The sequence below is a fragment of the Pleurodeles waltl genome, chromosome 2_2 (assembly GCF_031143425.1).
Source record: "Pleurodeles waltl isolate 20211129_DDA chromosome 2_2, aPleWal1.hap1.20221129, whole genome shotgun sequence".
Lineage (NCBI taxonomy): Eukaryota > Metazoa > Chordata > Amphibia > Caudata > Salamandridae > Pleurodeles > Pleurodeles waltl.
The window spans coordinates 1,131,834,453-1,131,849,333 of NC_090439.1; the positions used below are offsets into that span (position 1 = coordinate 1,131,834,453).

Below are 14,881 nucleotides of genomic sequence, written 5' to 3' on the forward strand. Positions count from 1 at the left end.
ATTCTCAGTAAAAGATGTACTTCCAACAGGAGCAGCCTTTCAGTTGATTCCCTTGTGTTCTACTGCAGCCTCGCAGAGTGTTCTAAAGATCAACTAGAGTGCTAATAGTCTTACTTATGACATAAGTGTTGCACACCTGAAGGCATCTTAATTGATTTATTCTGGTAAAACATTAAACATTTCATTTAGAAAGGAACAAAATGAGGGGGTTCATTTGTCATGGAAATTATGGTTAGTGCTTTAGTAAGAATTAATAGGACATGTTTTAAGTGAGTTCTCAAATATCTTCCTCTTCTATTTCATTACAATATTCTGGCATGCAGACTGAAACATGCACTTTTAACAACAGAGGCAGACTGCCAGGTAACTCCCTGGTGATCAGAGCTTTACTACATCATTCTAATTAACAACTACAGTGCTAACATTCTGAATTTATGCCAAAAAGTTGACACATTTGAACACTATCTTGATGGAATCGAAGTAGAAAATTTAAACCATTTTCTAATGGGGATACTGCAGTAAATGATGAGATTAGGAAGTTTCATAACAAACAAGTCTCGCAAAATAGCCACCAGAGAAAAAAAAAGCCCAGATGTAGCACAAATATCACCCAACTGTAGCCCAAGTATAGCCCAATGACAATTGCCCAAGTGCAAAACACTTAGGGGGTCATTCTTAAGTCCCCTGGGCATGGCCATTGGGCAAGGGGGCATGACTCCTGTCTTTGCTAAGACAGGAGTCATGTCAATGGAGGTTGGGCGTAAAAGAAAATGGCGCAAATCCGGTTTGAGGCCTGAATTTTGCCTCAGACCTGACTTGCCCCATTTTTTGACGCACAACCCCCATTTTCCCATACGCCGGCGCTGCCTGGTGTGAGTAATTTTTTTTGACGCACACCAGTCCGCAGCGCCGGCTAACGTCATTCCATAAATAAGGCGCCTGCATGGTGCGTTGGAATGGCATTAGCCGGCGGTAAAAGTTTTGACGCACAACTGCGTTGGCGCAGTTGTGCGTCAAAAAGTATAAATATGGGCCTAAGTGGTTTACCCAGAATCACAGGATTTCGAGCTGATGCCAAATCTCAAACCTGGTTCCCCAGTTGCAAAGTTTGCAGCTCTGGCTGTAACCCCACATCCTCTCCCCTAACTGAAACACATAATCAAGTGATCAACTGTATTAAAAAAACATAAAGATAGCAAATAATTTAAAAGTGCTTTGTCTCTATTTGAGAACTCAGACAATATGTCCTCATTTTCGTTTTTTAGAGCAGTAACCAAAATTTCGATGGAAATAAGGCCCTCTCATTTTATAATTTCGAATGGAAATGCTTTGTGTATTACAGTTTTGATTACATCAAGATAAAGTCAGACATGCCACACTTTTGTAATAAAAACAGAATGTTGGCAATCTACTTGTTAATTAGAATACACCCGGGAGGCAGTGGTCAGGGGCACAAACTCAATTGCCAACTGTCTCAGTGTGGGCTCAAAAATATAATTACAGTCATGTCTAGACCATTCACCTTTATATTTCTTGATCTGCTCTGGATCGTGAAACTTCACCTTCTCACACCTGAAAAGAAGCACAAATAATTGTAGCATTACATAACACTCAGAGACTTCAGGAGCTAATAAGGAACAGCACATACATCTTGTTATAAGAAATAAAATATTGTAATTACATGAGCTCCTGCAGGACAGCACCTGGTGTGCCTTACTACACACACACACACACACACACACACACAAACAAAACAACAGCAGCTCCAGGGGTATCAAAAGTGTCACACACTATCCCTTCCACTGCGAATACCCCTCCGCTCAGAACTTTGGAGGGACTGGCACATGATAATGCAAGCTTCAGGATCTCAGAAGAAACAGTGAAAAACCCAGCTACCAACACACACAACCACTCTCTCTCCATCTCCCTTTCTGACTATTTATTTGATTTCTGTGTCACTCCCTCTTCCTCTCTCCCATTGCTTTGTGTTTCTCCCTCTCTCTAGCTCTATCATTGTCTCATCCTAGCTCTCTCTGAGCTCTTGAACCTTGGAGTCTCTGAGGTCCTGCAGCTTGGACTCACTGACATTCTGCATCTTAGAATTTATCAAGCTCTGCACCTTGCACTTTTTGAGGTACTGCATCTTGGAGTCCCTGAGCTCTCACAGCTTGGGGACTCTGGGATCCTGCACCTTGTACTCACTGAAGCTATGCACCTTGGAATATATCAAGCTCTGCCCCTTAGACTCTTTGAGTTTCTGCAACTTGGAGGCTTTGTACTTCTGCATCTCGGAGGCTTTGAGCTCCTGAACTTTGGAGTCTCTGAGGTCCCGTACCTTGGAGTTCTGAGGTCCTTCACTTGGGACCCTGCTGTAAATTCTGTTTGTGGATATCCAATTTCAAGGCTAGGACATGATCTTTAGTTGAACTACTTCTAAATGGGGAAAAAGCACAAAAGGGTAGTAAGGGTGAAAGGCGCCGCACATCTAGGCAGTCAAACACTAGTATTTAGACAAGTATCAAAGTGAACGTAGGTCTGTTGCAATCTGGCCCAGTGCCTTACTACCCGGTAGGCACAAAGAAGGGAATTAAGGTACCCAAAGACAAAATTGAACAAGATGGCCACAGCACACAGAATATATAGTCGAATAGTGTGACAGGGATAAAAATCCCTGATAGTATGTTGTTGAAGTGAAAAGTAGACTGGAGTCCCAGGTCTTGTTTTGCAGAAGTTGCCTTTATTTGTAGATGCTAGAGATCATTGTGTCATCAACGAGATACAGCCAACACGTGTTTCGTCACACAAGTGACTTCATTAAGGCTGCAAAACAGTAATGAGATCAAAAAAGTTCTTATGTTTTGGCATACAGAAGTGTATGAAATCGAACGTGGGCTCATAGGTGAGCATACGAAAGAGACTCCAAGCAATTGGATATCCATACCCAGTGTTCTGTATATGATCTCAGTGGACCTGAAAAGGTGAGTAGGTGAGTGTTGAGAAAAACACAGCAAACAAAGGTGAGTGATTGGGACCCAAAGTGCAGAGCATCAGAAAGAAAGTGAAACGCTGTGGTTGAGTGTTGTGTGACCTAGAATCAAGTTAAGTTAAGTTTTTTTGACTTCTCAACTTCTGTTTTGTGCCCTTACTCATCCATCTGTCGGATCTCTCTCTCAGCTCCTTCTCTTCTCCTCTACCTGTTACACTTCACGTTGTAGGCTCGTGGATACCACTCCAGAACACTGCTGCACTTATCCATCTTTAACTCTGGTTTATACCTCCCGTTATTTTGATTCTAGGTCACACAACACTCAACCACATCGTTTCACTTTCTTTCTGATGCTCTGCACTTTGGGTCCCAATCACTCACCTTTGTTTGCTTTGTTTTTTTCAACACTCACCTACTCACCTTTTCAGGTCCACTGAGATCATATACAGAACACTGGGTATGGATATCCAATTGCTTGGAGTCTCTTTTGTATGCTCACCTATGAGCCCACGTTTGATTTCATACACTTCTGTATGCCAAAACATAAGAACTTTTTTGATCTCATTACTGTTTTGCAGCCTTGATGAAGTCTCTTGTGTGACGAAACACGTGTTGGCTGTATCTCGTTGATGACACAATGATCTCTAGCATCTACAAATAAAGGCAACTTCTGCAAAACAAGACCTGGGACTCCAGTCTACTTTTCACTTCAACAACATACTATCAGGGATTTTTATCCCTGTCACACTATTCGACTATATATTCTGTGTGCTGTGGCCATCTTGTTCAATTTTACTTCTAAATGGCTGCGTCTAAAACCTACCAAAGAGGGATCCCCAACTTTTCCTCTACTTCATGTTGTTATTAACTGCTCCGAGGAGTCATTCTGTAAAATATGAGGAAATTGGCCCCTTTGTTAGGTCTCAAACTTTCAGATTATCCTAAACCAAGTGCACCAGGTATTTATCTAGGACAACTCCGGAAGCGAAATAAAGCCACCAAAAAGCAAATACTCTTGTCTCCAATTCCTGCCTGTGTCTCTCTCGCTGACCCTTTTCCACCTTACTCTGCATTTCTCTGTCCTTCTTATTCCCTTCCTGTACAACTACCATTATCTCTTCTACTTCTCTTTCTCTTTTCACCTCCTCTCTCTTTCTCAATTTTTAGTCTCTGTCTCTCCCGTCTCTGTTGCCAGAAGGGAGTGATCTAGAACACTTTCAAAGGTCTTAAGATTGATTTGATGCTGAACCCTAAGGATGCAGTGGACTGAAGGGAAGTCAATCATGGCAAAAGAAAGTTTTTTTAGGACTAGGAGCAGACCTGAGTAACAGAGTAATGTTTATGAGAAGTAGAAGAGACGTCTGAGGACAGGAGAGAACTTACTAAAGAATGAGTAAAAATAAAAATAAGTACAAATTGAAAACATTAAGGACAATCTGAAACGAATGAAATCTGAGGTAATGGGCAGAAAGGTGCAGAAACTATAAAATATACTTTTTAGAATGACTATTGGATTTATTCATACCTATATTTTGGACACACACACGACATTGTGACACAGAGTAAACCCCTTTCAGTGCTGAGTGTTCTAGTACATGCAGGACACCTTAAATTATGATTTTACTAGCCCAAAGTAATATCTCCAAGTGTCATTCCTTCTTCTACATCTTTTTGACACTAAATGATACTGACATAACCCATGCCCACTTTGTGTTGCCCCTTTTTTCAACAACTTCTCCACTCCATACACTTCTCATTTTTATAAACCCTTTTCTTGTGATGCCCTTACTGGGGATGACACTGATGGCTTGATTTGGCAGTCCATTACACTTGGGTTAAGCAAGCATGTCACCATTAAAGTTTTACATTTGTGTAAGTGCTCTAAAGCGTTTCCCTTGGAAAAGCCCTAGTGTTAATCACAAGTGTGTGAAACGTGTTTGTGCAGAGCCTTCTGAACATAAAGCATCTGTGTGGAATGTACCATTGTGCATAAACTCTGAATGTGAAATATTAAGCCTGAATAACAAATGTACTATAATATTGTAACTCACCAACTGCAAACCTTTCCCTCAGTTTTAACAACTAAAGTAAAAGTCTCTGTATTATAGTCATTATTTTCTCCTAACTAGTTAATTAGGTGCTTTCACTTAGTTGCTATTTCTCCAAAATACCTTTAGAAATGTTACTCACTTCTATTACACAGGCTCCTTACTAAAGGATGAGACAGGTTTAGGAGAGGATGTGGTTTTTAGACAATTCCAATGATAAAGCACAAGAGGGACTTTTGAGGATTGGCAGTGGCGTTGGAAAGTACTGAAGAGATTCTCCTTTGAGTACTCTGTGTTTGTGGAAAACTTGAGGTATTTTCTGTGGACAAAAATGCTTTTTGTGGACACAAGCGTATTCATTGGCCTGAGGGGCTAGTTTAATTAAACTAGAAGTTTGAGGAGTCTCAAGGTCGTTTTTGGAGTATGAAACATAGCTTTTAAAGACTGTGGATGTTTTGAGAACAAGCATGGGTACCCCAACACTGTTTGAAAGATGGGAGAGTACCTATGACGTAATCTACATATAATAATAATATAGTACTGACATCTCCACACTGCAGCCACATCTGCTCCTTACACACTGGGAGGAGGACAATAAACCAACCTTACCTGTCCAGGGCGCTTCTAACATCCTGCAAAACAGAAGAACAGGCAGAAGGACATCAGTTTCCACAACAGATTTTACATTCTCACAAACATTTAGGTATTAGTTGTGAAATTAAATTTAATATAACCACAGATGCAGGTATCTCACCCAAGGAGACACTAGGGTGACATTCTCACACCGCAACAAACAGTGGGATATTCTGAACGGGATCACATGACACAGCAGTGTTTCTGATATCCCAGAGAAACATCTAGTATCCATACTGGAAGTATACCATGCCAAAAACATCTAAGAATGTTATATGGAATTGAATGTACATGTGTAAATAAACAAGGATTTTGGATAAGCCTATGATAAGATTCTTAAGTCTCTTGTTTCTGTTAGAAAATGTCTACCCATAAAAGCTGCTACACTAGAACTGGGTATAACAAGTTCATAGGAAAAAGCACCACCGTCTCCTACACCAAGGCGCTCTAGTTCAAAACAGGCGGCTCCACATACTCTCGAAGAATTGGTCACACTTGATCTGGAAAATCTGCAGTCATTAAAATATGTTCCATATAAAAAGGACTTTTCTCTGAATTCTTTCAGTTTGAAGAACAAATTATGAAATAATAGGTCTTAAAAGACCACATGCACCGGAGCTTAATGACAGTTTGGATAAACAGCATTTAACCTTATTAAAAAGCATGAAACTGTTGTTGATACAGATGTACCAAAGTATGGAAACATATTTTCACAATGTGACCGTTCTACGAGAAACTTCTTTCTTCTTCTGCACACTCATAGTTTGTCGTTAAATGTAAAGAAGTGAAGGTGGGACACGTGCTAGTGGGATGGACCAAAACTACACACACTGTAGTAGTTATATTCAGGGTCTCAACCAGTTAATGAATGTAACCAGTGCTCACTCTATGTATAGATGTTCCATCGATATCATTAATTATAAACATATCAAGTGTGTCAATAGCATATTTTAGTTTAGTTGAAATGTATTTATATTTTACACTGATTTAAGAATGTTCATTGGGAGGTTTTTAACAATAACAGCAAATCTATTACCATGTTCTGAATGAGGTCATGCGGTAAGGCACGGTCTGATATCATGAATGAGGTCATGCGGTAAGGCATGAGGTAAGGCACGGTCTGATATCATGAATGAGGTCATGCGGTAAGGCATGAGGTAAGGCACGGTCTGATATCATGAATGAGGTCATGCGGTAAGGCATGAGGTAAGGCACGGTTTGATATCATGAATGAGGTCATGCGGTAAGGCATGGCTTGATATCCTGAATGAGGTCATACAATAAGGCACGGCCTGATATCATGAATGAGGTCATGTGGTAAGGCACGGTCTGATATCCTGAATGAGGTCATACAATAAGGCACGGTCTGATATCATGAATGAGGTCATGCTGTAAGGCACGGTATGATGTACTGAATAGGGTCATATGATACATATACATATGTTGCGCTTTATAAATACCAATGACTGATTGATTGATTGATTGCCTTCCTGACCCTTTCAGAATGGAATCATACACACAAGACTGAGTGGGATCACATGATGCAGGACAATAGTTTAAATAATGCAGCCCAGTCTGTGATAGTTCAAATGTCACATGACCGGGCAAAATCATAGCATGGCACAGAGTTGTGATATTTTGAACAGGTTCACAGGACAAGACTTTTAGAACATAGGAGGTCACTGTAAATTAACCCTGTCTGCTGTTCATCGACGTTTCCCACTTACACGTCACACAGCATATGTATTTACCAAGCAGTGTCTCACCTTCAGGAGGTCCCATGCTGGCTCCCCGCATTTCTTCTCTAGATCTGCTATCAGAGCATTAAGAGAAGTGATTTTATTGGACAGTTTGAAGATATTTGCTTTTTCTACCATGGTAATTGTCTCCTCCAACTCCTCCAGTCTCCGGCACAGCGCCTGCTCTTTATCTCTCAGGAGCCGGTGCAGCTGCTCAATCTCAGTTTCAATTTTCAGCTTCTCGGCTCTCATCTTGTTCTGCCAGAGCAAAGAAATGATGATTAGATTCTGGGAAGCACAGCTATCCTGAGAGTGCAGGCTGGGTAGGGGAGGTGTGGTTGGGGGAGGGGGTTGGCACTAGGCTTGATGCCATGTTTAGGAGCAGAGGTTGTGCTAAGCCAAGGGTAAGCAAGAACAAAGTGTTTTTTTTCAGCTGCACACTCTTGTTACCTTCCCTTCTACTGGATGTGTTCTCTGGTCCAACAGTCCAACTATTGGTAGCAAAGATGGCAGCTTAACCGTGGAGAATCAGCGCTTAGTGTCTGTTTGGGGAGCAGGATGAGGCTGGTGACTGGGAGGCTCTACTGACATGAGTGTTAGGCTGAGGTGTGAATACATATCTGGCAGGTGAAAATCTGTTGGCATGTTCAGTATTGATCAAACAATTCAAAAGGCCAAATGCCCTGTGAATAGTGATGGAAATACTGAAGCTAAAATAACACCATATGCGCCCTCTAACGCTAGATGAGCAGGTAGGTCCATGTCTAGCTCCCCCTAGGCCGTGCGACAAATGCCAATCATCCTTCCTATCTTATTTATTTTTTCTAAATGTGCTAGAAAAGGTACAGGTCAGCAGTGGGAGATGGAATTATGGACAAAAGTTCCAATCTCACAGGCGACTAGACCTCAGATACACCACAGGCATTTCACCTGCATGACTGCACACAGCATCCCACCACTGCACTGTGCACTTCCCACCAACACAGCCCCCCACTGAGCTGTGCATTGCCCAACCATCTTCCCCACTGAGCTGTACATCTCCCACAAAGCCAGCCCCCCACTGAGCTGTGCACTGTCAACCCATCTTCTCCACTGAGCCGTGCACTGCCCATCCACACAGACCCCCTCTGAGCTGTGCATTGCCCAACCATCTCCCCCACTGAGCTGTGCATCTCCCACAAAGCCAGCCCCCTACTGAACTGTGCACTGCTCACCCACCTACCCGAGCTCTACATTGCCCACTCACACCGAGCTTCAGAGCTGTGTGCTGCACACAGCTCCCCTCACTGTGCACTACCCATCCACCTACCTCCACTGACCCGTGCACTATCCACTCACACAGACCTCCATGGATCTGTGCACTGGTTACCCACATGACCCTCCTCTGAGCTACATAATACCAACCCACATAGTCCTCCATGGAGCTTTGTACTACCCGCCCACATAGCCCCTGACTTATTTGTACATTCACACCCACACACCCCCACTGAGCTGTGCTGCCCTCTTCTCTTGCCCACTGTGCTGGACACTGCTCATCCACAAAGGCCGCATACACAATCCCCACAGTAAGCCGTGCACTGCCCACCCAACCAGAACTCGACTGAGCTGCACACTTCCCTCCCACGCAGCCCTCCACTGAGGTGTGCCTGTCCATCCACGCAGCCCTCCACTGAGCTGTGCACTGCCCACCTACAGAGACCCCAAACAGCACCTGCTGCATTGAATTGTGCTCTGCATACAGCTCCACACTGATCTGGGTATTTCGGCTCACACAACCTCCCTCTGAGCTGTGCTTCGCTCAAGCCGTCAGATCCACAGACAATCTGCCCACTGAGATGTGCAATGCCCACCCACCCAGACCAGGATTGAGCTCTGCACTGCCCCCACATACAGTCCTCCACTGAATTGTGCTCTGCCCACCCACAGCCCCACTAAGCAGCACATTTCCCCCACACAGCTGTCCAATGAGATGCACACTGCCCACCCATGCAGACCAGGACCGAGCTGCACACTGCACCCACAGAGCTCCCCACTGTGATGTACACTGCCCACTCAAACCTCCTCCTCACCAAGTACATTGAAACTGACTGATCACATCTGTGATAGTGTGAAGGAACTACATTAAATTAATAACAGTTTTAACTTTGATGGATGGAGCATCTAGTGTTGGTTGAAAAGCTTATTTTGGGGAGGGAGGAAGATATCTGAAGTAGTTCCATCGGTCTTCCTGCCTAAACCATTTCCTTGTCCTTTTATTACTGTACATCCTTTACAAAATCTGCATATCTTCTATCAATTGTTTCACCAAAGACGTAGAGCCCACAACTTCCTTCCCACACAAAATATTTTTTTTAAAGTGATGATTTAAATAAAAAATCTGATGATAATGATATGTTTCAGGAGGTTAATAGAAGTGAACAGACTAATAATATTGACCCAACCAAATAACTGGTGCTCGACAAACATTTGCAAAAGAATGTCTTGTTCATTCTCAGTTAGATCATAAGGGGCCAGATGTAGGAAGCACTTTGCGAGTCGCAAACGGCAAAATTTGCCGTTTGCGACTCGCAAATGCGTGTTTCCTATGCAGAAATGCATTTTGCGAGTCGTTACCGACTCGCAAAATGCATTTCCGAATCGCAAATAGGAAGGGGTGTTCCCTTCCTATTTGCGATTCGCAATGGTATGCAATTCCATTTGTGACCGCTTATGCGGTCGCAAATGGAGTCGCAGTTACCATCCACTTCGCCCTTTGTGAATGGACCCCAAATTATTTTTTCAGGGCAGGGAGTGGTCCAAGGGACCACTCCCTGCCCTGAAAAAACCGAAACAAAAGGTTTCGGATTTTTTGAAATGCAGCTCGTTTTCCCTTAGGGAAAACGGTCTACATTTAAAAAAAAACTGCTTTATTGAAAAGCAGGTCGCTAACATGGAGGCCTGCTGACTACAGCAGGCCTCCATGTTAGCGAGTGCCTATACTCGCTATGGGGCCGCAATTTGCGACCCACCTCATGAATATTCATGAGGTGGGTCATTGCGACCCCATAGCGAGTTGCAGTCGGTGTCTGAGACACCGTACTGCATAGCAATTTGCGAGTTGCAAATTGCGAGTCGGAAGGACTCGCAATTTGCAACTCGCAAATTGCTTCCTTCCTACATCTGGCCCAAGGTTCTTAAAAACCTAACAAAATCATTGGCCTCCCATGAAAGACAAGTGTTTTCAACAAGAGCCTCTAATCATTCCTACCAATGAACTTCAGGAAGAGGTTTTGTGAATGTGTAACGATACTGCCACAGCCTGCCATAAAGGACCTACAGCCACTGTCCTGTTAGGATAGCGATCCTCCTGGTGGCCATTTGTAAATATGGATGTTGAGCAGTATTTTCTGGCTTGCTGATTTTGCTCTTAAGGAAAATTTATGGATTCCAAACCATGTATATCTGATAGAGACTTCTAACTGCGGATTCCTTACCTTTGAATTTCCCAGGTGTCGGTCTGGATCCGAAAACGTATGCTGAGCAGTACCCATGTGTTCACTGTCAGGTGGCTCCGTTCGGTTCCGCACGTCGTTGAAGCCATCTATGATGTCACAGTCACCTATAAAGGTGCCACCCGGGCAAGTGTACTTCACTTCTTCTCTTTCTGTGCCGGTTAGTGCAAATCTGGAGACAGCTACTCGTTGTCATTTTTGACAGGCCTTTTTTTACATTTTTGCAGAGGAATTTGGATGGTGTGTCGAGGATGTAATCCAGAAAGGTCATGTTGGTTACGGATCTACATAAGGTTTGCCTTTGGTGTCTCAAGCGTGCCCATGACTCCAAGTCATGCTGGGACTGCCAGGCCATGTTTGCAGCCTGGCAGTCGACATAAGCAGGCGTGACTCCTCGGAGGTCACAGTCCCGGTCAAGAAGAAGGTTGCGGGACCGTTCCAGGAGCCCTAAGTCCTCATCATCCCTCTCAAGGTCCCCGGGGCACTCGGGGAAGTGGCACAAAACAGAAGAAGACGTCCAAGAGGACTTTGACTTCACCTCGTCTGCCAGCTGATGATAGTGAGTAGGGAAAGTCAGCATTCCAGGCACGGTTCCACAAAATCGATGCCAAGTCTGACTACGTGCCTTCCTCCATTTCGAGGAGTCTTAGCAACCTCCGCTCAAGTTAAGGAATTCTACGAGGTCATGTGCAGTGTATTTGAGTGGGTGACCTCTCCGGCGTACCTTTGGCCCCTTCGGGGGTTGGAAGAGGCCTCATCAGGTTTCACACCAGCCGCTTCGGCCTCGGCTCTGATGGGGTCTCGTGCATCCAATTTGGGATCCAGAATGGTGCCGGTCGACCTTCTCCAGCTCCGGTGCCGATGCTCCTGGCACCTCTAGTGTCCACTAGTGGCACCAGCACCATTCTAATTTCTGACGATCCAGAGCCCATTGGGCCCAGATCGCTGCCTGAGCATTCATTAGATCAGCCAGGCATTGGTGGAGTGGCAGGGGTCACTGGACCCTTTGGAACACCAGCATGAACCCATGGATTGGTATGAGGAACAAGAAGAGGTCAGTGGACTGCACACCTCTCCAGATTGTGGCTTGCTCTCTCCCCCTACTGTGGCTACTGAGGAGGGAGCTTCTTATTCAATGGTGGTGTGTAGGGCAGCAGAGGTCTTGGACCTCGAACTGCCATCAGTGGAAGTTGGGACTAACCTCCTGACAGAGGTGCTTAAGCCTGGGGCTTCTTCGTCCGAAACCCAATTGTCCTCTAACAAAGCCCTCATTGATGTCCTGCTGGGGACTTGGACCAAACCGAGCACAGGGGCTCCTATGAATAGGACAATCACCCGCCGCCATCACCCTGCACCAGGTGACCCTGTTTTCCTCATCCAACACTCCACCCCTAAGAGCTTGGTTGTCCAAGCCTCAATTTCCCATGGTGCGCTCCCTTCCACTCCCCCAGGGTCCTGTGCAAGTGCAGGCAAGGGGCCTGGGTGTAGCAGTCTTCTTCAGATGGAGCATGGTTGAAACGGGTATAGCCCATGACGCAAAAGTCTTGCGTTGTGGTCCCAGATGGATCTATGAAAGTTGCAGCTCTGGCTAGACCGGCGGCAATCCCTCAGTTGGAATACTAGTCAAGGCCTAAGCAATCAGGCAGTTACTGCTCTCATCTGGCCCTACAGCAATCTTGCAGTTGTAGCTCACATCAGGGACTATGGCAGTCATGCAGTTGCAAAACTAACTGGACCACTGAGGTCCAGAGAACAACCATTCTCATCAGGAAATGATATGAGAGACTCAGGCACCAGGGTACTCGTTTGATCGCTCATGAGTAGTCTGCTTCTTCATGGACTTGCTGGACCTATCTCCTCCTGGAGAGTGTCATCACCTGCAGGGTCAGGAAGGCAATCAATCAATCAATCAATCATTGGTATTTATAAAGCGCAACATATCATCCCGAGGGGTCTACAGGCACTGGAGTGGTAGAGTGTGCTAGCTGTAGGGTCATCACAGGTTGAAGAATCAGGCTTTGAGTTCTCTTCTGAAGATGGTATAGGTGGGAGCGGTGTCGAGGTGGAAAGGGAGGTCGTTCCATGCTTTGGCGGCAACATGGGAGAAATTGTGCCCTTCGTTGCGGTGGATCCTGTGGATGTGGGTGAGGGAGGCGGCACATAGCTTTGTGGTGAGCAGGTAAAAGGATAATCTGTGATTGATGATCTTCGGTCCAATGTTGTGGAGAGCCTTGTATGCGAGGCTGAGTATCTTGAATTTGCATCTCTTGTGGATGGGTAGCATGTGAAGGTTTCTGAGATGGAGCCTGATGCTGGTTGACCTCTTGGGTGTCGATGCTCTTGGGTTGTGAGGGGAAGTTGATGCTCTTGGGTTGTGAGGTGGTCGATGCTCTTGGGTTGTGAGGGGAAGTTGTTGTATATGTGGTGGCGATTTTATCATAGAAGAAGTCGGCAAGGGCCTCTCAGAGGGTCTGTGAGGGTCGAAAGGTGTTCGCGGTGGAGCGCGGTAGGTGAACTCCCTGATGATTTTGAAGAGTTCCTTCGAGTGGTTGTTGCTGGCTTCGAGGTGGCTGCATGGGGCGTTCTTTTTCATTTGTTTGAGGTGGTACATTTTGAGCATTTTTTTGAAGGTGGTGCGGTCTGAGGAGTTTTTGCTAAGTCTTCAATGTCTTTCTAGTCGCTTGCATTCCCTCTTGCATGCCTGGAGCTCGGGGGAGAACCAGGAGGCTGGAGCGTTGGTTCTGCTGGTGTTGGACATTCTTGCTGGGGTGACTATGTTGGCACATTTGAGGATCCATTCATTGAAATTGCAGGTGTCTGCCTCGAGGTGGCCCATGGGACTGGGTTTGTTGGCATCGAGGGCAGTGAACCATTGTGACTTCATGACTTTACACCATCTGCGATGGGGGTGGGTGGGGGGGTGCCAGAAGGGCAGTGGTGTGTTCTGGCTTATACCCTATATGGAAAAATGAACAATATGGTGGTCAGTCCATGTAAGTTCTGTGGTGTGGGAGAAATGGATTCTGTTGCTGGCCGTGAAAATGGGGTTGAGGGTGTGTCCTACTCTGTGTATGGGCTCAGAGATGAGTTGCTTGAGTCTGATGATGTTGAGGCTTTCCAGGAGGTCGCTGGAGTTGCGGTCATTGGGATCATCTAGGTGGAAGTTGAGGTAACCGAGAAGCATGTAGTGTTTACAGTTGATCGTTAGGGGGTGATGTGTTCGGTGATGACTTTGCAGAAGGTGGTGCGGGCGCCCGGCGGATGGTGTATGAGGGTAGCTCTGATTGTGGTGGTGATGTTGGTGCAGACGATAAAATTGAGGTGCTCCATGTGGGGTGAGAGTTCATCCTCGATGGGGGTGCATTGGAGGTGGTCCTTATGGATGATGGCAATGCATCCATCCTGTTTGTTGATGCAGTCTTTGTGGACCATCTTGTAGCTTCGCGGGGTGGCACAGATGTCGAGGCAGCTGAGGGCATGAGCCAGGTTTCCATTATGAACAAAAGGTTCTGGACAAGGGTGGTGATGGTGTCCCAAACTTCTGAGGTATGGTTGCTGAGGGATCTGGTGTTAAGTAGTAGGGAGTGGAGGGCCTTTCCTGTTGTGTGCCGCGGTGGAGGGGGACTTGGTGATGCAGGAGAAGTGGCATCAGAGGCAGGTGAAAGATCCGACCGTGGTCCAGGGGGATGCAGTGCAGCAGTTGTCTCCATTCCTGGTGTTGGTGTCTCAGAGCTCAGTCACAGAGTAACTTTGGAGGGTGAAACAGCCAGGGGTCCAGGTGCGGACGGGCGCAGACGGGCTCGCCGTGCTGCGGCCTCCATTAGCTAGGTCCTGAGGTGGGTGGGGCGGAGGGCGGGAATCAGCTGGACCAAAAGAGACAAGTCTAGACAAGTCCAGCCAAAAGAGACAAGCCCAGGCAAGCAACAAGAGAATGAGAGGAAAAAGTGCGACAAAGAGATCAAAGTCAAAGACAAGTCCAGGCAA

General features: G+C 45.6%; 1 protein-coding gene across 1 annotated transcript in view; it reads right to left on the bottom strand.

The window, feature by feature from the left end:
* LOC138282945 (E3 ubiquitin-protein ligase TRIM39-like) overlaps positions 1–14,881 on the bottom strand; it is a 221,297-nt gene that overhangs the window by 20,019 nt on the left and 186,397 nt on the right. The window contains exons 4-6 of the mRNA XM_069221011.1: positions 7,434–7,664; positions 5,644–5,666; positions 1,523–1,572 (exon numbers count right to left, since the gene is read on the bottom strand). Coding sequence (XP_069077112.1) covers positions 1,523–1,572; positions 5,644–5,666; positions 7,434–7,664 — 304 coding nt within the window. The remainder of the gene's footprint in view (positions 1–1,522; positions 1,573–5,643; positions 5,667–7,433; positions 7,665–14,881) is intronic.